The sequence below is a fragment of the Rhynchophorus ferrugineus genome, unplaced genomic scaffold (genome assembly GCF_030347505.1).
Source record: "Rhynchophorus ferrugineus isolate W39M unplaced genomic scaffold, kcgeb_rfMv2 rfM1, whole genome shotgun sequence".
NCBI lineage: Eukaryota > Metazoa > Arthropoda > Insecta > Coleoptera > Curculionidae > Rhynchophorus > Rhynchophorus ferrugineus.
Window position 1 is genome coordinate 67,380,703 of NW_027472580.1, and position 23,053 is coordinate 67,403,755.

The 23,053-nt window shown below is 40.9% G+C and overlaps 2 protein-coding genes across 3 annotated transcripts; one reads left to right on the forward strand and one right to left on the reverse strand.

The window, feature by feature from the left end:
• Positions 1-333: 333 nt before the first annotated feature.
• Positions 334-4,094, reverse strand: WDR79 (Telomerase Cajal body protein 1 homolog). Of its 2 annotated transcripts, XM_076419571.1 has the most exons (6): positions 3,447-4,094; positions 3,112-3,389; positions 2,885-3,057; positions 2,605-2,769; positions 692-832; positions 334-632 (listed from the first exon to the last, which is right to left on the reverse strand). In XM_076419571.1, exons 1-5 carry the CDS (start codon positions 3,794-3,796, stop codon positions 740-742), a joined length of 1,059 nt encoding a protein of 352 aa, XP_076275686.1. In that variant the 5' UTR covers positions 3,797-4,094; the 3' UTR covers positions 334-632; positions 692-739. The 2 variants fall into 2 exon arrangements, with proteins under 2 accessions (XP_076275686.1, XP_076275676.1); XM_076419561.1 differs by lacking the exon at positions 692-832.
• A 573-nt stretch (positions 4,095-4,667) lies between these two features.
• On the forward strand, positions 4,668-6,095 carry IPIP (Inositol phosphatase interacting protein). The gene is made up of 4 exons (XM_076419639.1): positions 4,668-5,005; positions 5,053-5,241; positions 5,430-5,549; positions 5,600-6,095. Exons 1-4 carry the CDS (start codon positions 4,801-4,803, stop codon positions 5,773-5,775), a joined length of 690 nt encoding a protein of 229 aa, XP_076275754.1. The 5' UTR covers positions 4,668-4,800; the 3' UTR covers positions 5,776-6,095.
• Positions 6,096-23,053: the final 16,958 nt, after the last annotated feature.

The window sequence follows — 23,053 nt, forward strand, 5'->3', positions numbered from 1 at the left end:
AAAAATAGAATGCTTGTCTTCAGTAACAATTTTTTTCTCATAAGATGGAGCCGCGTCGCCGTCTCGATATAATGGTAAACTGTTTTCGGGACCACGTTATACGAATGCAGCACTTAGTTATAGGCCTAATTTATGATGTTTCGAGTACCGCCGCTACGGGTAGAATACATTCGGACAGTATACTATTTTCTATTAGTTTAGTTTTATACTAAAAGCCCGCGGTAATACCGCTGTAAAGTTCACATATTTTATTTCGTTTAATGACCTTTTGGTGAATTCGCTGAGAATTAAGAATTTATCGTCTACACTAATTAAGAAAATAATAATCAAGAGTTTATTTAATATAATATTTAATTTCAGTGTCGTCTAGAAATGAAAAAGCTTATAAAAGCATAATGAAATACATTAAACTAAGATGAAGATTGTGTGGCAGCTTTGATTATTGTAGTAAACAAATCAGGATCTTCTTGTTGCATTCCCACCCACCACATACACAGAGCGTTTTCGTAAACAGGTATAGTCCTTGTGTGGTGTAGTGGATCAATTGCGTGATGTTGTCCGCTAGCAGTTGCCAAAATCGGTTTGTACGGATGCAAACTAACACCATTACAACTATCGTTGTGTAAGTTCATCTGAAACACAATTGAGAACGTTCAGTTATTCCGAATATTAAACAAAACAAAGCATTTACCACAACAGTTGATTAATAGTCATCGAATCCTATTTAATAAGGTGATTTTTAAGTGATTTTATGCAGAAATAAGAAAATTAATAATCCTCGATTTAAGTCCAGGGTCACTTTACGTGACTTGATGACCAACTGTATAAACTCCTGTAAATATTTTCTCGGAATATTGAAATTATACAACACTCAGACCATAAACTTTTCTATAGTATATTCTGCAAGATGTTTTAAATAAAGTCCACACAGTTATCACCAAAAAGGCATAAATGAATACCGTAAACCTATTTATATTTTCTAGCCTCATATTATGCCTACTTATATTTGTTAGCCTCATATTATACCTATTTATATTTATACCCTCAAGAAATATATATTTGAATATACATAATTACATAATTCATATTACTATCTGAAAATAGTCATTAAATTTTGTATTTTCATATATTAAAAAACTTCAACCACCTTCACGACTCAAAATATTAAACTTAGTATTGTGTCATACCTTGGTTTATCGAAAGCGTATTATTCTGCACTGACAACTCTATAACACTAATAACTAATCATCATGTTAGTATCAAATATTCGCTATAAGAAATTAACAATATTGAGAACAAAATCATTTTCAACATAAATTCATCGAAAAATTTAAACGAAAGTTATTGCAGAATTGCTAGGCCAAAAGAAGTCCCACCTGTGACTCATTAAACAAAACCATAAAAAAGTTCGCGAACATGCTAATGGATAAAAAAATGTGACCTTACATTTATCCGATGTGTACATCTGAAATAATTGCAGCTAAAAGCATGTGTGGAAAACTCAACTAGTAATGTGATCGCAAAATCATTTTGAACATTACAATAAAACAAACTCATTAGATAGGAAAAAATTGGTGTTCGCCAACCCACATTTAGGTTTCTTTTAGAAAAATAACGTATCAAATTCTTAAAATAAGAAAAATTAAAGCACACAGAAAAAAAAAGTATTTTAAAATGTTTCAGCTTGCAATCTCTTAAATATATATTGAGGCACGTTAACAAATTGTGTGATGAAGTTTCAAAGATAACTTGAACTCAAAACAGACTATACTTTTATTAAACTAAATTAAATCTATACATTTTATTAATTTAATGTATGCTTTGTGGTATTTCCGAGCCCCCTTTTTAACAATCAAAGTTTATCTGGGTTGAACATACTACAATCACAAAGTACATTCCTGCTTAGGGATATGCAGGGATATTATTACACATATAGATTTCTTTATTTACGACTTTATCCAAGATTATTAAAAAAAACAAATGACTCAGGGACATACTCCAGTAATGTACCCTCACTGATAGCGAAATCTGTGATGTTGTGTTATATCTATCATCTAACATTGTGTATTCATTATGCATAGTATTCATAGTGGCATTATGGTTCTACTTGATTATGTGTCCATAGAGTATTTTATTCTATGCATCATGGTAAAGATTGGAAACAAAATATCAACTAAGTGATTCTTGAAATAGCAAGGTATTGTCAAGCCAGGTGCAATAGCTTACTTGTGCCTAGTTCTCTTGAATAAATGAACAATATCATTTAATGTAAACAAGCATAGTTTTGCAAGTCAATCAAAAAGACCTCACACCCTCTAGAATAGCAGAATTCTAAATTTTAAAAATGTATTCCTTCAGAACGTCCATGATATGAATAAAATAAAACTGTTAACTTGGTAAACAAAAAATGCATTAGGGATTATGTTTCTAATTTAGATTTAAAAAAATATTGTACCTGAATAAACTCAACTATTTCTAACCTGAAATACCAACTAAAATACAAACTGCACCACAGTTGCTGCCAGTGTTTTGTATTAATTTTTTTTTATTTAAAACACCTTGTTTTACTTAAAGCTAATCAAATATTGTATTAGTAATATTTACCTGCATATGAATGGTAGGATATGTTTGTTCACTAACATTCCAAACCTGAACTTTACCATCAGCACCGCCTGATACTAACCACTTATTGTCTGATGATAGGTCAATACTGATCTTCTGATTTGTATTGCATTCTCGAGGAAGAACGAACATTGGCCTACCAGGTACCTAAAAGAATATAAAAACAATTACTACTTAATTACACAAAACTAAATATATATTTTCCTTCAAAAAAGTGATAGTAGCAGAAGTAGTTGCAGATTATTAAGGCATTATGTCTTACACGAAGATCCCAACAGATTAACTCTTTGTCTTTTCTTGCACCACTGTATAATCTAAATCCATCTAATGAGAAAGCCATTGATGATATGCCACCTTTATGCCCCTGTAATTTACATAGATGGCGAAAAGTTCCATCACTTTGAGAAACCAACTCAATAGTGTTTTTAACAGTACCTATAAAAAAAACAATAAAAAAACTAGTCTCAGTAAGAATCAACAAAACCTCACCGATTGCTACTACGCCAGGTTGAGCTTGACTAGCTACTATACATGATGCTTGATGTGTTGTAGGGTATTCAACATATTCTCTTCCCGGTCGACTTGTAGTGAAAATTTTAACATTCTTCTTATACCCACAAAATATATTTTGTCCATCTGCTGAGAAGGTAACACTCATTGCTGACTCTAGTTCATCTACAGCATTATAACCTCTATATGAACACCTCAAATCACCAGAAAAAGCATCCCACAGATGAATAGGCCCTTCATGACCGCTCGACAACCAACTAGAATAAATGCTTATTCAAAAAACCTATTAATTCATTAGTATTCAAATGACTTACCAACAAGTTGCAGCATTACTACTGTTCATTCCTGGATACCAACTATAATCATAGATAAGTCCTGCTTCTGGTACAGAAACAGCTGGATTTAAGGCAACTATTGGTCGACTTTGCATCACACAATCAGAAGAATACAGATCACTGGGCAATTCAAATATATTCATACCACCGCCTCTGATAACAGTAAGCAAACATGTTCCATCGGGTGACCATTTGCAATTTTTTAAATAATGTTGATCTGCATAATTTGGCCATTGAGCTCTAGCTAGTTCTAAAGCAGTATTTTCAAAATTATATGTAGCATAGGTCATTTGGGGTGCCTCAATATATGCTTCCATGGTGGCTTCCATATTTAAAGTATAACGACGAAAATCAAAATATATATATTGTTTCAGTTAATTCTATAGTACATATTACAACAACGTTGATTAATGTATAACAGCAACACCGATATGAAAACAAGGTTTACAAAGTACCGTACAAAATTCTACCACTTCTGTACAATTAAAATCCAATTTATCAACATATAAAATGTGCTAATATAACGTCTTTAGAAAACTTAGAACCCAAAAATAGTTTAACAGTCCTTTTTATCTTCCACACCAGTAATATGATAATACAACCATAGAAAAAAGTATGATGTCAACTGTCAGAGAAGATATCAGTGTTGGAAACTATCGAATGGTCGAACAATCGAAGATCGCAAAACATTTGTTAACAAAAAGGTAGTGGACTGAGAATAAAAAGTAGTAATTACAACATACTATAATAGTATATATATATATATATATATATATATATATATATATATATATATATATATATATATATATATATATATATATATAATTGACCTGTTGCATACAAAAATTAAACAATAATTTTTCTTTCATTTGCTCCATCAAAACTTGTACCAGAAAGGCCTCAGCCTCTATCTGGGTATAACTTGACGGTTGGAAAATATTCGTAAACAGAACAGATATTTTTTTGGCCGATATATCGATATTTTTCAGAATAAATTAAATACAATTTTTAGTATACCTTTAAAATTGGTACTCAATTTTAAATGTTTCACTATTTTTATTTTTCCTTAAACATATCGATATATATATGTTTTAAATATCGAAATTATTTTCGGTGGCCAACATCCGTACTGTGAAGTATCTCGATAGTTTTTATTCGATAGTTCCCGTCCCTAACCTGAGGCATGTTTCTCATTCGGTAAGAAGTAGATAAATAGATATGATGTGAAACGTCATAATTAAAAATAAAGTATACAATGTAAAATTGATTTCATCTGTAAATATAAAATTATTTTATGTTTTAATTACATTAAGGTGAATTAGCAATTAATATGAAAATTAATGAAAAAAATTTATCTGCTTTTGCCGTATCGGCAACACCAGTTGACAAAGAAGGATATTTAAATAAACGCGGAGAAGTAAACAAAAATTTCCAAAAGCGATACTTTGTATTAAAAGGAAACTTATTTTTCTATTTCGAAAAGAAGGGAGATAAGGAACCTCTTGGGGTTATCATTTTAGAAGGATGTACTATTGGTAAGTTATTAACCAATAATCAGCTAGTACTAAAATCTGGATTACAGAGTTGTCCGAGGAAGAAGAGCAGTATTGTTTCAAGATTTTATTTCATGGTACAAATAATAGAAGCTACATTCTGGGAGCTGAATCACAAGAATGTATGGAACAATGGATGAAAGCTTTAGCATGTTCTAGCTATGATTATATGAAATTAATGGTTGCTGAACTGCAAAGGCAATTGGATGATATAGAAGGTAAACAAACGTCATTTTGACTTCTAACAACTTAATATCTTACTCTTTAATCCAGATAAAATTTTAATACTTTTGAACTATTTTTGAAATAAACATAGATTTGATAAGATATAATAGGCTTCATCTCATATAATGAAACAACCAAATCAGCTATGAAAGTGGTAATAGTATGTTTTATATTTCTGCAGAAACTCCCATTGTACTGCCAGTAGCACAAAATTCACCAGTAGCACCTCCAAGAACTAGACATAATCCATTTAATAAGCCTGAAATCAATGCTCAGCACAGAACGCCAAGTATTCGAGCAAGTAAGATTTGCTATAGATATGTGATCTTATAGTCAATATTAATTTATTAGGTAAAGTTGATGATTTAACAAGATTTTCTGACCCAACTAACATTCCTGCTGTGCAGCGAATTACTTTTAGAGAGTTACATAGTTCATATGGTCGACCAATTTTACAGGATTTCAATATCTGGAAAAGGGAACAACGAGAACAAGCTAATACTGTGTCAAATTTAATATCCTTTTAGAGAATGTATGATAATATATTGCTTCTCACAACATTAGTATAACAGCATATTTATTAAATAGTAAATATTTAAGAAAACAAATTATGTTAAAGTCATTTGTGCTATCAACACTAATCAACAAGTTGAAATACCTAAGTGCATCCTAGGAAATTTAAGTAAAATCTAAGTTCATATTATTATTTAAAAAAAACTTTCTATAAGAGTCACGGATAATATCTAAAAACAAACTGCTTTATGTGTACGCTATTTCAAAATTTCCCTAAAACTTTTTGTATTTGATGACTATTTCCATACCAATAAATATTCACAATAGCTTGCAAGTAGTTTTAGTGATATTACTATTATGTCATTTGTGTTTTTTACAGTACCTATAAAAAATAATCAAAAATGGTCTAACAATTGTAATAAAACTTGAATGATTGCTACTATACTAGGCTAGGCTTGACTAACTACTATATGCTTGATGTGTTGTATAGTATTCAACATATACAAAATACATAGTCTTCCTGAACGAACTTCTAGTGAATATTTTAACTTTTTTCATATATACCCACAAATTATATTTTGTCCATCTGCTCAAAATTAACACTCATTGCTGATTCTAATTAATCTACAGTAGCGTTGGAAGCTATCGACTGGAAACAGTCGATAGTTAAAAAAACTAGCGAGTGAAAATAGCAATTACTATTTTATGTATTTTTTTTTTATTTTATTTTTTTCAAACTAGTAATTACTATTTTGTCAAATGCACGGTTTGACTGTTCTCTTTTTAATTCGTGATATCACACGAAGATGTGCGAATCCTTTCCTGTATAAATTGTGAGAGAGGAAAGGAGGGAGGACGGTTTGACTCCAGTTTAAAGACCCATTTAAAAGATATTGCCTTGGTATCTTTTAATAAGTCTTCAAGTTCCCAAGTTTTATTCTCCTTCAATGAATCGTCCATTCTCTTCGCCCATTGATTTCTTCCATTCAACACAATCTTTATGCTTGATTGCATCATCATAAGTCTCAGGAACTTCGCTTTTTTTGACTAAACTTTCTGCTGTTAGAATATAATAATTTAAAGACTGAGGCTTTTTCAAAGTTGAACAATCTCTTAGTCTGGCACCTCTTGGAGCTCTGAAACATTTTCATCGAGGTCTTCCTCTGAACTGCCCTCAATGGTACTCTCCTCGTCGCTGTCTGTCTCACAATCTTGTGATTCATTAGAAACCTTCCAGTTTCACTTCTTGAAGTGGTAATTTAATATGTTCATTACAGCATCTAGACTTCTCCTCAAATCGTACATCTTTAGACAAAATAACTCTTTGATCCTTTTCAATCCAAATGCTCAATCGTTCATCACCGTCATACCCTATGGGATGCCCTATTTGACCATTTTTCCATCCATTTTCTTCGCTTTTGATTAGAGATATGGGCATAACATGTTAAACCAATGATCCTTAGAATTTGGTTCTCGGCTTGTTTCCATTCCACAATTCGTAAGAACTAGCACCATCTACAGATGATTTTCCTATTCTCTTCAGAATACACACCGCGGTGTTAACTAACTCAGCCCATAATCCTGTAGAATAGGTCACTTCTGGATTTGAATATTTTAAGGTCCTGGCCATTTCGACTACAGTTATATGTCTCGCTTACAAATTATATTCTGCTCAGGAGTGTAAGGCGCCGTTAACCTTTGAGAAATTCTATTTTTGCTTAAGATAGAGTTAAATTCTCCATTGTCAAACTCCTTGCCATTATGACCATGAATCACAGGGCATAGGTGTTGACTCAAACTTACTATTTTTATTTCGGTTATGAGCAGCTAGAACAGAAAACACATTTTTGGAATTATTCAGTACATACAAGACATCCTTCAATATTATTTCTTCACATCTGTCTTCAACTGTTGATGAGAACCGAATTGTTTTTCCTTACGAAACCTTTTCCATACGCACTTTAAAATTCTTTTCCGGCACTTTTAATGGAATATGGTTGACTGAATGAATGCTTCGTAGCTCACAAAATAATCTGATCTATTTGTCACATATTTCATAGCCCCATTGTCAATCCACCAATTGTTTTCATCTACTTCTGAAAAAAAAATGTCACTGCATGTCACCAATATTATTGTATTTGCCTCCACTGTTTTGTCCTATTCGTTCTTCAGTGTTGCATCCATAGACGGTTGTCCATCAGCCACTTTTGACTGTTTTTGACATTGTCCAATGGTCCGGTTGTTTGCAATAGTTACATGTACTTTTGCACTTAAGCTTATTTCTAATTGTTTTACTCTGATTTAAAGTAAATCTTTGATTTAAACTTGATTTTACCCCTAAAATGTCCTGTTCAACATTTACATCATTGACTAAAAATCTCTTTCAAATATGTAAAGTCGTTCTTTTAGCTCTTCAAATGTCCTCATTCCTTGTTAACATCATCATTCCTTGTTAACAACATCCAACTTGATATGATTTTGAAAGTTTGTGTCAAAAACTTTACATACTAACATTGAATAAGGTAATTCATTTTTGTTTTGGGCTTTTTTATTTTGGGCTATTTAATTCATGCCACAAACGTGTCAACTTTGCAATGTGTGTTGCGACATCTTCTCCTTGCATCCAACCAAACGCAAAAAAGTCGGTACATATTTTAAATAATTGATTTTTGGACGATGCTTCGAAATTTTGCTTCATTGCCTCCCATACTTCATAAGCCGTCTCTTTGTCCATAATTTTTTGATATACAGCATCTGTCACTGAACTTGTACAAATCCGATTGCACTTTATGATTCGTCACCATCTTGTCATCGGCGTCTGCCGCAAAGGCGCCCGGTTTCACCAACTTGCCGTCGATCGCATCTAAAGCTCCCTCGTGGTAATCCAGTAAATCTCGAATTTTAGGTTTCCACATCGGCCATTCCACTTCACTGTTTTAATGTGTTTAAATTCATTTCACTATTTAATCTCGAAACTAATTACTATTTTCTTTTTGGGCACGAAACTAGACCCGTAACCTGTTGAAATTTTGGGTTATTAGTTGATATTCTGAGATTACTTTAACAAACAGATTTTTTAATTCAATACACCTATCTAAACTTTAAAAGAGTCTATAAAACGAAAAATTAATAATGTATCACAACGTGGTTTTTCTCTTAACTTATATACTTGTATGAATCCAAGATACGACCCTGTGCAGCAATCAAATACTAAGTCAGCATACGTAAGCGAGACCAGCACCATGGAATGGCTCCAGAACAGTCTCCTTTGGTTCATTGATCGAAACACACTGCCATGTCTTACCTGTACCTTACAACTACATAATCCATAGAAACAAGTGCCATTTCATTAATGTACTTGACACAGTAGAGTTCCGTGTTAGCTCTTGAAAAGAACGGTCGTGTCTGGTACGCCGAACCTACGCTTCCGAGAATTACCTGAAACTTTCTCTGAGACGGTTGCAAACAAGCAAGTGCTGAAAAGGCGCGTTTACAGACAAGGCAGTGGCGTCATGCAAGTCAAAGCCGACGTCGCCTCCTAACTGTTATCCCAGTTTTCCTAAGATCGATGGAGCATCTTCCGATGACAGCCGAGAATTGCTCATCGAAGACTTACAAAGACAAAATGAAGACTTGCGAAAACAGATTACGAAAATGAAAATATTCGCCCAAGCACAGACAGATATCCTGAATAAGCAGACGGAAAAGAGCGAAAAGGCGTCCGCAGATCTGAAAGCAGAAATCAAATCCTCACCGCCACCGTAACAGAATTTATGAAATGTCAAAAAGAAGCCACGGAAATGAAGACTGCCGTTGCCACAGAAACTCAGACACCGACTAAATCCACACAACGGTCGGACGAAACTGAAAATCCAGATGATGGTTTCACGTTGGCGAGAATAAGGAACCAAGGGCCCATTGCTAAACAGGCAATTGCTTCCAAACCAGAACCCAAGCCGGTAGCCAATCCGGCCATTCAATCCACCCAATCGAAAGCCAAGGCTAATGTACAACTTTCGATAACTAAATTCACCAACAGACTAGTGCAAACCAAGCCGATCACCAGGGCGGTCCCACAGCCACCACCGAAACAAATTACTACCAGACCAACCCAGCCTGAGCATGTAAGTAGCCAAGTCACTAACCAAACCTTTAACCTCCACAGGAAAAACAGTGCCAATCACTTCGGCGACTGTTTCTCAAACTCCCACCTATAGTGCTCCGTGACAAGAAAAGGTTCATGGAGCTCATTGGAATCTCCAAGGCACAATCAATTGACATTATCACCCGAAACAAAAAGGAGGATATTCTCTTATTCGTCGTCATAAGCGACGATTGCCGAAAACCCACTGCCGTGCTGGAGGAAAGGAATCCTTACCATTCCTTGTGTCATCCGGAAGAGAGAGCATTCGGCATTCCAGCTTACATTGCCGAGCATCACAATACTAGATCCTGTACGAAACTCCCAGAAACACCTTCAAAGTGCAGCAACTGCGGTGAAGTTACACCGCAAACTTCACCGGTTGCAGCTGCCGCCTTGCTCCGAGAAAACCAAAAATTCCTACCGAATCCAGACCTCCACAAAGTTCTGTATGGTATAACCAAGGTGGCAAGAAGCTAGCCCAAAAACTAGCCAGCGCCGATCATCCTGCTCCAACCCAAACTCCTACTCCAGCCATTCAACATTCAACACCAGACTTCAACTTCCCAATGCAGGTGTTTACTGACCCGCATGCTTTCCTGCAAGTGATAACTGGCACACCGACATGCTCGTCTTTTCTCAAATTTCGCCGCCTACCTGTTTCTTTACCTTCCAGCAGCCTTTCAAATCTTCGAAATGGCTGTTCAAAAATATCTTATGTTGATGACATAGAATACCAACAGCTTGCGCAAGCAGAATTGGAAGACGTCATGACATTCTATGACGTCGACTCATCCCGGAAATTTTCCTGAAACATTCGCATCGTCTCTCTTTAGAACTATTTTTTGTCGACAAAAACGATAAAACGTCGGGCCGAGGCGGCGAAATAGCCTTTTTTTTTTCTTCTGGCCTAAAAACCAGGCGGTGGAATGCATGACGCATACCTGGTCGCGGAGACTTGCCCTGGAGTGACAAGTTGGACCGGGTTATGTGGGACTGCCTCTGGGCTTACCAATACACTAAACCGAAACTGCCTCACAGTTGACCCCTGTGGATCACTACTGCTACTGCATTAAATTTGGGGATATGGCACCCGCTGATCGGGCAGCCGTTATTGGGCACCCGCTGATCGGGCAGCCGTTATTGGGCACGAGGGCCCGGCGATTCTATTGATTCGCGAACCTGAGTTAACACACAACTGGGTACTGTTGTATAGGGGTAAAAGTTATGACTGTAGCGACGGATGAGGTCGTTTCAGCCTGGAAAAGGGGGAGAGCTTAGCGGTGACACGGTGCTAAGCTCCCAGCATGTCGACCAGTTCGCGAACAAGAGCGTTTTCAGAAGAACTTGAGCTGAGTTGTTGTTTGTGGAATGATTGAGATATGAAGTGCTTGATTTCTGGAGTGTCAGTTTCCCTATGAATTTGATTATTTCTGACAAACCATGGAGCGTTTAATATTCTCCTGAGGAGCTTATTTTGGAAAACTTGAAGCCGTTTAACCTGGTTGGGTGTAACAAACTTGAAGCAGACATTAGATCCGTAGAGGAGTACGGACCAAATTAACATCTTGTAAAATAAGCATTTGATGGAGATGGGAAGTCTGCTAGAAGGGCAGATCAGAGAAGATAGCAGGTTTGCTATCCCCGAACCTTTTTGGATTGCTTTCTGGATTTGGAAATGCCAACCGAACCGCCGGTCGAAGTGAAGACCTAGGTACGTGACGTTATCCAGCCATGGAATTATTGTGGTGTCGATCTTAAGTTGCGAGACGCGCAGTGCGTAACGCTTCTTGTGGAAAATGATGGCCTGGGTTTTCAGGGGGTTGATTTGCAACTTCCAGAATTTGAACCACTTGACCGCATGATCGAGCTGCTTCTGTAAACGTTCATGAATTGTAACTTTTAACCTGGCGGCCGTGAAGAAAGCAGTGTTGTCAGCGTAAAAGGCGACGTCAATATGCTCTATTCTCGGCATATCTGAAATAAAGAGGTCTTCTGGGAGGCCTAACCGCACGCACTTTGCGAACAATCCGTCGTGCCAGACCTTGTCGAAGGCTTTGGTTAGGTCCAGTAGAACTGCTCCAAGCTTTTTACGTTGGTCAAGAGCATGATGGATGTGTGCAGCCAGACGGGAAGCTTGATGGACGGATGAGTGGTGAGCGCGAAAGCCGAATTGTTCATCTGGAATGATGTAGTTTTCCTTTGTGAATGAGTTGAGAGTGTAGAGTATTGCCCTCTCGGCGAGCTTCGAAATGGCACTGAGAAGGCTGATAGGCCTGTAATCAGATGGAGATGATTTTGCTCCTTTCTTGGGTATAACCGCTATATGTGCGTGTTTCCAAGACGCCGGGAAGTGTTGCAGTCTCATGATGGAGTTAATGATGTTTGCCAGTTCTGCGAGCTGCTTATGCGGGAGCTTTTTTAACTGGGTAATCGATATTCCATCGAAACCTGGAGATTTTTTGGTTTGAAGTTTGCCGATCATAGTCTGTAGAGACTTTGGAGACACAAAATGGTTGAGAAGAAAGGCGGGGGTTACTGGTCTTTTGACGGAGTTGGATTCGTTGATGACAGTGTCAATGTCTTTAGCTTTAGTGTTCTGTGCGGGTGGGAGGCATTTCATTTGAGCTTCGTAGGTCTCTGCAAGGAGCTCGACTTTTTCTTGGTCAGTGACTGCGAAATTTCCTGTAACCGCTGACTTCAGGGGAGGGATGACATTGTGCGTCTTCCCCACGAGGCATTTGGAGACTCACCAGAAGGAAGGGGGGCCATCCAGCCTTTGGTCCGCGAGAAATAAGTTCCATTTCATTGCTCGCCAAGTCGAGACGGCCGCCCTTACCCTCTGGCATGCTCTGTTCGCCTCCCTTTTGTCTGCTACTGGTGAATCGAGCTAATCTGCATAAACCGTTTTTGATGCGAACTTCACGTTTAAGAGAAGCGGGAAGGTTGTTTTTCCACGGCTGGGGTTGTGATGAAATTTTGACTGTGGCAGATTCGTGAGCAGACTGAATATCGCGAGTTAGCTTGAGTACGGCTTCCTCGAGGTGTTCTGGTGTGTTAATTTTCGGAATTGGATCGGATTTCAGGAGAAGAGATTGGTAGTTTTTCCAGTCAGTTTTTTTCCTGAATCTTGTTAGTGGGACTTGAGTGGTGACGCAGTTTCCGAGTTTGAGAAGGACCGGACGATGATCAGAGTCTAGTTCGTCAAGGACTCGAACTTCGGAATCGCGATTTACGTCTTGAAGAATAAGGAAATCAAGGATTCTTGCTGCGCCTTGAGAGACTGTACTAGACCGTAGCCCAGATCTGCACTTAGAGCTACGATGGCGTTACCTGCGAGATTCGCTCTGGAACACCCCCAGGCGAGGTGGCAGTTCCGTGCTAGCTCTCGAAGAGAACGGTCGTGTCCGGTCCGCCGAACCTACCTGCGCTTCCGAGAATTACCCGAAACTTTCCCTAAGACGGTCGACCCGTTATCACGTTTCACCAGTGCCTACGTAAAAAAAAAAAAGCGTCTGTAAGCGCCGAAAAGGCGTTTTTACAGACAAGGCAATGGCGTCATGTACGTCAGAGCCGACGTCGCCTCCTGAACATAATCCCAGTGTTTCAAATTCAAATGGACCATCTTCAGAAGACAGCCGAGAAGTGCTTATAACGGAATTGAGAAAACAGAACGAAGACCTGCGAAAGCAGATAGCTGACCTTAAAACGTTCGCAAAAGCCCAAACAGACGCCCTGAACAAACAGACGGAATAGCTGGAAAAGAGCGAAAAGGCTTCCGAAGAGCTCAAGGAAGAAATAAAAACTCTCACAGCTACGATAACACAATTCATGAAGCATCAAAGAGATGCCATGGAAGTAAAGATTCCCGCTGCCATAGAAATTCAGTCCCAGACACCAGCTAAACCGACACAACACTTAGACCAAACTGAAGACTCAGAAGACGGTTTCACCTTGGTGGGAAAAAGGAAAAGAGGGCCCGTCACTCCACCTCAGGAAAGCCAGCTGCCGAAGGCCGGCAACAAGGGAAAACAGGCTCCCAAATCACAACCCAATCCGGTAGCCAAGCCAGCCACTAAATCTACCCAATCGAAAGCCAAGGCTAACGTACAGCCTTCGATTACAAAATTTGCCACCAGACCAGTGCAAAACAAGCCGACCACCAAGACGGCCCCACAGCCAGTACCGAAACAAGTTACCACAAGACCAACCCAAGACCAGCCTACGCAGGTAAGTAGCCAGGTCACTAAACAAGTCTTAACCTCCACAGCAAAAACAGTGCCAACCGTTTCGGCGACTGTTTCTCAAAGTCCCCCAAAGGAAAAAATTCCGCCTATAGTGCTCCGTGATAAGAAGAGGTTCATGGAGCTCATTAGAATTACTAAGGCACAATCAATAGACATTATAACCCGAAATAAAAAGGACGGCATTTTCTTATTCGTCGCCACAAGCGACAATTACCGTAAACTTACTACCCTGCTCGAGGAAAGGAATTACCCTTACCATTCCTTCTGTCATCCGGAGGAGAGAGCATTCCGGGTAATAATAAAAAACATCCCAGAATCACTCTGCATTGACGAAGTACGTGAACTTCTCTTTGATCAAGGCTTCCATCCCAAATTTGTGCAAAGATGGAAATTAAAATCCGGGATAGAACTACCAATTGTTCAGGTAGTTGTCCCTCGCGAAGAGCGACAGATCATATATATGACCAAACTCGGCGTCATCACAGTGAAGGTCGAGGTCCAGAGAGGAAACGGCCAGCCAGTGCAGTGCTTCAACTGCCAGCTTTTCGGGCACTCCAGCTCATATTGCCGAGCCCCTCCACGGTGCGTCAAATGTGCCGGGCATCACGACACTAGATCCTGTACCAAAATCCCAGAAGCACCTCCAAAGTGCAGCAACTGCGGTAAAACTCATACCGCAAACTTCAGCGGTTGCACCTGCCGTCCTGCTCCAAGAAAACCAAAAATTCCGACCGAAACCAGACCTCCACAAGGTTCTGCATGGAGTAACCAAGGTGGCAGAAAGCTAGCCCAAAAATTAGCCAGCGCTACCCAGCCTGCTCCAACTCAAACTCCTGCTCCAACCAATACACCGGACCTTAACTTCACAATGCAGGCGTTTACTGACCCGCAGGCTTTCCTACAAGTGATCGCCCTGGCTCACCAACTTGCTCGTCTTTTTCCAAATGTCGCCGCCTAAGCGGCAACACTTACCTGTCTCTATAACTTTCAGCAGCCTTTAACTCTTCGAAATGGCTGTTCCGAAATCTCTTATACTGATGACATGGAATGCAAATAGCTTACGCGGAAAGCAAGCGGAATTGGAGGACGTCATAACATTCTATGACGTCGACATCGTGCTCATCCAGGAAACTTTCCTGAAACCTTCGCATCGTCTCTCTTTCGAACACTTTTTTGTCTACAGAAACGATAGAACTCCGGGTCGAGGCGGTGGAACCGCCATTCTCGTCAGAAAAGGAGTCAAACACGAGCTCCTTCCATCGTTATCAGTAAACAACTTCGAAACAACCTCCATTAAAATCGATATCCAAGAACGTTCCTTCGTGATTACATCCCTGTACAGGAAATCTTCTGCATTCAACTATGCCGAATACCGATCACTCGTCGAAGGAAAATTTCCGAAAATAATAGGTGGCGACTTCAACGCCCACCACCCCACCTGGGGGTGTTCCAGAGCGAATCCCGCAGGTAACGCCATCGTAGCTCTAAGTGCAGATCTGGGCTACGGTCTTGCCTTGCCAGATGAACCCACCCATCACCCTAGTACAGTCTCTCAAGGCGCAGCAAGAATCCTAGATTTCTTTATTCTTCAAGACGTAAATCGCGATTCCGAAGTTCGAGTCCTTGACGAACTAGACTCTGATCATCGTCCGATCCTTCTCAAACTCGGAAACTGCGCCACCACTCAAGTCCCACTAACAAGATTCAGGAAAAAAACCGACTGGAAAAACTACCAATCTCTTCTCCTGAAATCCGATCCAATTCCGAAAATTAACACACCAGAACACCTCGAGGAAGCCGTACTCAAGCTAACTCGCGATATTCAGTCTGCTCACGAATCTTCCACAGTCAAAATTTCATCACAACCCCAGCCGTGGAAAAACAATCTTCCCGCTTCTCTTAAACGTGAAATTCGCATCAAAAATGGTTTATGCAGATTAGCTCGATTCACCCTTGATGCTGCAGACAAAAGGGAGGCGAACAGAGTATGCAAGAGAGTAAGAGCGGCCGTCTCGACTTGGCGAGCAATGAAATGGAACTCATTTCTCGCGGACCAAAGGCTGGATGGCCCCCCTTCCTTCTGGCGTGTCTCCAAATGCCTCGTGGGGAAGACGCACAATGTCATCCCTCCCCTGAAGTCAGCGGTTACAGGAAATTTTGCAGTCACTGACCAAGAAAAAGTCGAGCTCCTTGCAGAGACCTACGAAGCTCAAATGAAATGCCTCCCACCCGCACAGAACACTAAAACTAAAGACATTGACACTGTCATCAACGAATCCAACTCCGTCAAAAGACCAGTAACCCCCGCCTTTCTTCTCAACCATTTTGTATCTCCAAAGTCTCTACAGACTATGATCGGCAAACTTCAAACCAAAAAATCTCCAGGTTTCGATGGAATATCGATTACCCAGTTAAAAAAGCTCCCGCATAAGCAACTCGCAGAACTGGCAAACATTATTAACTCCATCATGAGACTGCAACACTTCCCGGCGTCTTGGAAACACGCACATATAGCGGTTATACCCAAGAAAGGAGCAAAATCATCTCCATCTGATTACAGGCCTATCAGCCTTCTCAGCGCCATTTCGAAGCTTGCCGAGAGGGCAATACTCTACGCTCTCAACTCTTTCACAAAGGAAAACAACATCATTCCAGATGAACAATTCGGCTTTCGCGCTCACCACTCATCCGTCCATCAAGCTTCCCGTCTGGCTGCACACATCCATCATGCTCTTGACCAACGTAAAAAGCTTGGAGCAGTTCTTCTGGACCTAACCAAAGCCTTCGACAAGGTCTGGCACGACGGATTGTTCGCAAAGTGCGTGCGGTTAGGCCTCCCAGAAGACCTAACCGCTCTCATCAAGTCCTATCTCTCGGACAGATCTTTCCAGGTCAAGATCAGGGCATCACTTTCCAGTCGTAAACAAATCGATGCTGGCGTACCTCAAGGTTCCCCGCTGGCCCCAGCCTTATTTAATCTCTTTATTTCAGATATGCCGAGAAAAGAGCACATTGACGTCGCCTTTTACGCTGACGACACTGCTTTCTTCACGGCCGCCAGGTTCGAAGTTACAATTCATGAGCGTTTACAGAAGCAGCTCGATCATGCGGTCAAGTGGTTCAAATTCTGGAGGTTGCAAATCAACCCCCTGAAAACCCAGGCCATCATTTTCCACAAGAAGCGTTACGCACTGCGCGTCTCGCAACTTAAGATCGACACCGCAATAATTCCATGGCTGGATAACGTCACGTACCTAGGTCTTCACTTCGACCGGCGGTTCGGTTGGCATTCCCAAATCCAGAAAGCAATCCAAAAAGGTTCGGGGATAGCAAACCTGCTATCTCCTCTGATCTGCCCTTCTAGCAGGCTTCCCATCTCCATCAAATGCTTATTTTACAAGATGTTAATTCGGTCCGTACTCCTCTACGGATCTAATGTCTACTTCAAGTTTGTTACACCCAACCAGGTCAAACGGCTTCAAGTTTTCCAAAATAAGCTCCTCAGGAGAATATTAAACGCTCCATGGTTTGTCAGAAATAATCAAATCCATAGGGAAACTGACACTCCAGAAATCAAGCACTTCATATCTCAATCATTCCACAAACAACAACTCAGCTCAAGTTCTTCTGAAAACGCGCTTGTTCGCGAGCTGATCGACATGCTGGGAGCTTAGCACCGCGTCACCGCTAAGCTCTCCCCCTTTTCCAGGCTGAGACGACCTCATCCGTCGCTACAGTCATAACTTTTGCCCCCATACAACAGTACCCAGTTGTGTGTTAACTCAGGTTCGCGAATCAATAGAATCGCCGGGCTCTCGTGCCCAATAACGGCTGCCCGATCAGCGGGTGCCATATCCCCAAATTTAATGCAGTAGCAGTAGTGATCCACAGGGGTCAACTGTGAGGCGGTTTCGGTTTAGTGTATTGGTAAGCCCAGAGGCAGTCCCACATAACCCGGTCCAACTTGTCACTCCAGGGCAAGTCTCCGCGACCAGGTATGCGTCATGCATTCCACCGCCTGGTTTTTTAGGCCAGAACAAAAAAAAAAAAAAAAAAAAAAAAAAAACCCAGGCGGGGTGGTGGGCGTTGAAGTCGCCACCTATTATTTTCGGAAATTTTCCTTCGACGAGTGATCGGTATTCGGCATAGTTGAATGCAGAAGATTTCCCGTACAGGGATGTAATCACGAAGGGACGTTCTTGGATATCGATTTTAATGGAGATTGTTTCGAAGTTGTTTACTGATAACGATGGAAGGAGCTCGTGTTTGACTCCTTTTCTGACGAGAATGGCGGTTCCACCGCCTCGACCCGGAGTTCTATCGTTTCTGTAGACAAAAAAGTGTTCGAAAGAGAGACGATGCGAAGGTTTCAGGAAAGTTTCCTGGATGAGCACGATGTCGACGACATAGAATGTCATGACGTCTTCCAATTCCGCTTGCTTTCCGCGTAAGCTATTTGCATTCCATGTCATCAGTATAAGAGATTTCGGAACAGCCATTTCGAAGAGTTAAAAGGCTGCTGGAAGTTATAGAGACAGGTAAGTGTTGCCGCTTAGGCGGCGACATTTGGAAAAAGACGAGCAAGTTGGTGAGCCAGGGCGATCACTTGCAGGAAAGCCTGCGGGTCAGTAAACGCCTGCATTGTGGAGTTAAGGTCCGGTGTATTGGTTGGAGCAGGAGTTTGAGTTGGAGCAGGCTGGGTGGCGCTGGCTAATTTTTGGGCTAGCTTCCTGCCACCTTGGTTACTCCATGCAGAACCTTGTGGAGGCCTGGTTTCGGTCGGAATTTTTGGTTTTCTTGGAGCAGGACGGCAGCTGCAACCGCTGAAGTTTGCGGTATGAATTTCACCGCAGTTGCTGCACTTTGAAAGTGCTTCTGGGATTTTGGTACAGGATCTAGTGTCGTGATGCCCGGCACATTTGACGCAACGTGGGGGGGCTCGGCAATATGAGCTGGAGTGCCCGAAAAGCTGGCAGTTGAAGCACTGCACTGGCTGGCCGTTTCCCCTCTGGACCTCGACCTTCACTGTGATGACGCCGAGTTTGGTCATATATATGATCTGTCGCTCTTCGCGAGGGACAACTACCTGAACAATTGGTAGTTCTATCCCGGATTTTAATTTCCATCTTTGCACAAATTTAGGATGGAAGCCTTGATCAAAGAGAAGTTCACGTACTTCGTCAATGCAGAGTGATTCTGGGATGTTTTTTATTATTACCCGGAATGCTCTCTCCTCCGGATGACAGAAGGAATGGTAAGGGTAATTCCTTTAATCGAGCAGGGTAGTGAGTTTACGGTAATTGTCGCTTGTGGCGACGAATAAGAAAATGCCCTCCTTTTTGTTTCAGGTTATAATGTCTATTGATTGTGCCTTAGTAATTCTAATGAGCTCCATGAACCTCTTCTTGTCACGGAGCACTATAGGCGGAATTTTTTCCTTTGGGGGACTTTGAGAAACAGTCGCCGAAACGGTTGGCACTGTTTTAGCTGTGGAGGTTAAGACTTGTTTAGTGGCCTGGCTACTTACCTGCGCAGGCTGGGTTGGTCTTGTGGTAACTTGTTTCGGTAGTGGCTGTGGGGCCGTCCTGGTGGTCGGCTTGTTTTGCACTGGTCTGGTAGCAAATTTTGTAATCGAAGGCTGTACGTTAGCCTTGGCTTTCGATTGGGTAGATTTAGTGGCCGGCTTGGCTATCGGATTGGGTTGTGATTTGGGAGCCTGTTTTCTCTTGTTGTCGGCCTTCGGCAGCTGGCTTTCCTGAGGTGGAGTGATGGGCCCTCTTTTCCTTTTTCCCACCAAGGTGAAACCGTCGTCTGAGTCTTCAGTTTGGTCTGACTGTTGTGCCGGTTTAGCTGGTGTCTGGGTCTGGGTTTCTATGGCAGTGGGAATCTTTACTCCCATGGCATCTTTTTGATACTTCATGAATTGTGTTATCGTAGCTGTGAGAGTTTTGATTTCTTCCTTGAGATCTTCGGAAGCCTTTTCGCTCTTTTCTAGCTTTTCCGTCTGTTTGTTCAGGGCGTCTGTTTGGGCTTTTGCGAACGTTTTAACGTCAGCTATCTGCTTTCGCAGGTCTTCGTTCTGTTTTCTTAATTCTATTATGAGCACTTCTCGGCTGTCTTCTAAAGATGGTCCATTTGAATTAGGAACACTGGGATTATGCTCAGGAGGCGACGTCGGCTCTGACGTACATGACGCCATTGCCTTGTCTGTAAATGCGCCTTTTCGGCGCTCACAGACGCTTTTTTTTTGACGTAGGCACTGGTGGAAACGTGATAACGGGTCGACCGTCTTAGGGAAAGTTTCGGGTAATTCTCGGAAGCGCAGGTAGGTTCGGCGGACCAGACACGACCGTTCTCTTCGAGAGCTAGCACGGAACCGGCGAAATAGCCATTCTCGTCAGAAAATGAGTCAAGCACGAGCTCCTATCCTCGTTATCAGCAAACAACTTAGAAACAGCCTCTATTAAAATCGATACCCAAAAATGCCCCTTCGTGATTACATGCCTGCATAGGAAATCTTCTGCATTCAACTACACAGAATATCTATCACTCGTCGAAGCAAAATTTCCAAAAATAATAGGTAGCGACTTTAACGCCCACCACCCCACCTGGGGGGTGCTTCGGAGCAAACCCCGCAGGTAACGCCATCGAAGCTTTAAGTGCAGATCTGGGTTACGATCTTGCCCTGCCAGATGAACCCATCCATCTTCCCAGTTCAGCTTCTCAAGGCGCAGCAAAAGTCCTCGATTTCTTTATTCTACAAAACGTAAATCGCCCCTCCGAAGTCCGAGTCCTTGACGAGCTAGACTCTGATCATCGTCCTGTCCTTCTGAAACTCGGAAACTGCGCCACCACTCAAGTCCCGCTCACAAGATTCAGGAAGAAGACCGACTGGAAGAACTAACAATCTTCTCCCGAGCCCGATCCAATTCTAAAAATTAACACTCCTGATATGCTCATGATATGCAGTCTCCTCACGAATCTGCCACAGTCAAAATTTCATCATAACCCCACCCGTGGAGAAACAACCTTCCCACTTCTCTTAAACGTGAAATTTGCATCAAACATGGTCTAATGCAGATTAGCTCGATTCACCATTGATGCTGCAGACAAAACGGAGGCAAACAGAGCATGCAAGGGTGTAAGGGAGGCCGTCTCGACCTAGCGCGCAATAAAATGGAACTCATTTCTCGCGCACCAATGACTGGACGGACCCCTTCTTTCTGTGTCTCTCCAAATGCCTCGTGGGAAAGACGCACAATGACGTCGCATTTTACGCTGACGACACTGCTTTCTTCACGGCCTCCAGGTTCGAGGTTACAGTTCAAGAACGTTTACAGAAGGCTAGGCTCCCCGTCACCACTAACCCCCCCCCCCTCCTTTCCAGGCTGAAACGGCCTCATTCGTCGCTGCAGTCATAACTTTTACCTCCATACGACAGTATCCGGTCATGTGTTAACACAAGTTCAGGAATCAATAGTTTCACTATCTGTTATTTCACCGGATCCTCGTGCCCAATAACGGCTGCCGGTTAGCAGCTGCCATATCCCCAAATTTAATGCTGCAGCAGTAGCGACCCACAGATGTCAACCAACCCAGAAACAGTCCCACATAACCCGGTCCAACCTGTCACTCCAAGGTAAGTCTCCGCGACGGTGAAGGTATGCGTCATGCATTCCAGCGCCTGGTTTTAGGCCAAAATAAAAAAAATCAAAATGAGCAAATTACTACCGTGGAATTACTGTCAACTGCTGGAATTATATCTTATTATATATTTTCGAAATAAAATTTAGAGTCTCGCATGAAGGGGCATTCTCAACACTTAAACCTATTTCGGCTAGAGTTCTACAAGGTAGTGTCTTGGAACCATTTATATATCTGCTCTATACTGCTGATATCCCAACAATAAAAGAAGGAGTACTTGGCAATTTACCTACAATACAGTTATTATGTCAAAAGATGTATCTCTGCCTAAGCCCATTGAAAAAGTATAACTAGCTATGAACAAAATCTACAAATGGACTAGAGACCAGAAAATACAGCTTAATAGCACCAAATTTGTCCATGTTAATTTTGCTTTGCGGCGAATTGACAAAAACTTAATTATTTTACTTGAGAAATGCCCGATTCCTCAACCAGAATCGATTAAATACCTCAAAATATATTTCGATAGAAGGTTAAACTGGAAACATTATGTTGAACAAAAAGCAGAGCAGATTAGACTCAAAGTCAAGCAACTTTATTGGTTAATCGAAAGATAGTCTCAACTTGATCTAAAATCAAAAAGATTTTGTATCAGTCAATCATAAAGCCTATTTGAACCTATGGGGTGCAAATATGGAGTTGCAGTAAAACCTCAAATTAGTAATCCAACGCACTCAAAACAAAGTTCTACGATTACCAATGCTTATCGATACGTAACCAACGAAAAGCTGCACCATGATGTCGGAGTCAAATGGATACACGATTGATCCAAGATTTCGCCCTAAAACATGAAAGAAGGTTGCTAAATCACAGCAACGTGGAAGCAATACAGATACTAGACAACACGCAGGAAATCAGAAGATTGAAACGAACCAAACCATACCAGAAACTAGTTTAGTGTATAAGTGTATTTTTAACTTTAGTTTAAGTAGGTTAGTTTTATTCTAATTTGGAAAATACATACTAATGTATTAATTCCGTACACGCTTTGCATGTATGCAAGCGCAACACAGCGGTAGTAATAAATATAATATGCAATTAGTTTTTAAAAAATAATTTAACGTAGGTAATTGTTACAGAAATACCTAACTCTTCAAACTTGAGCCTTGTATGATTTTTTTTAATTAAGAAAAGCAGTAAGCACAGAAGAAAAAGTATTATTAAAATGTGTGTTATACAGTAATACAAGAATACTGTCAT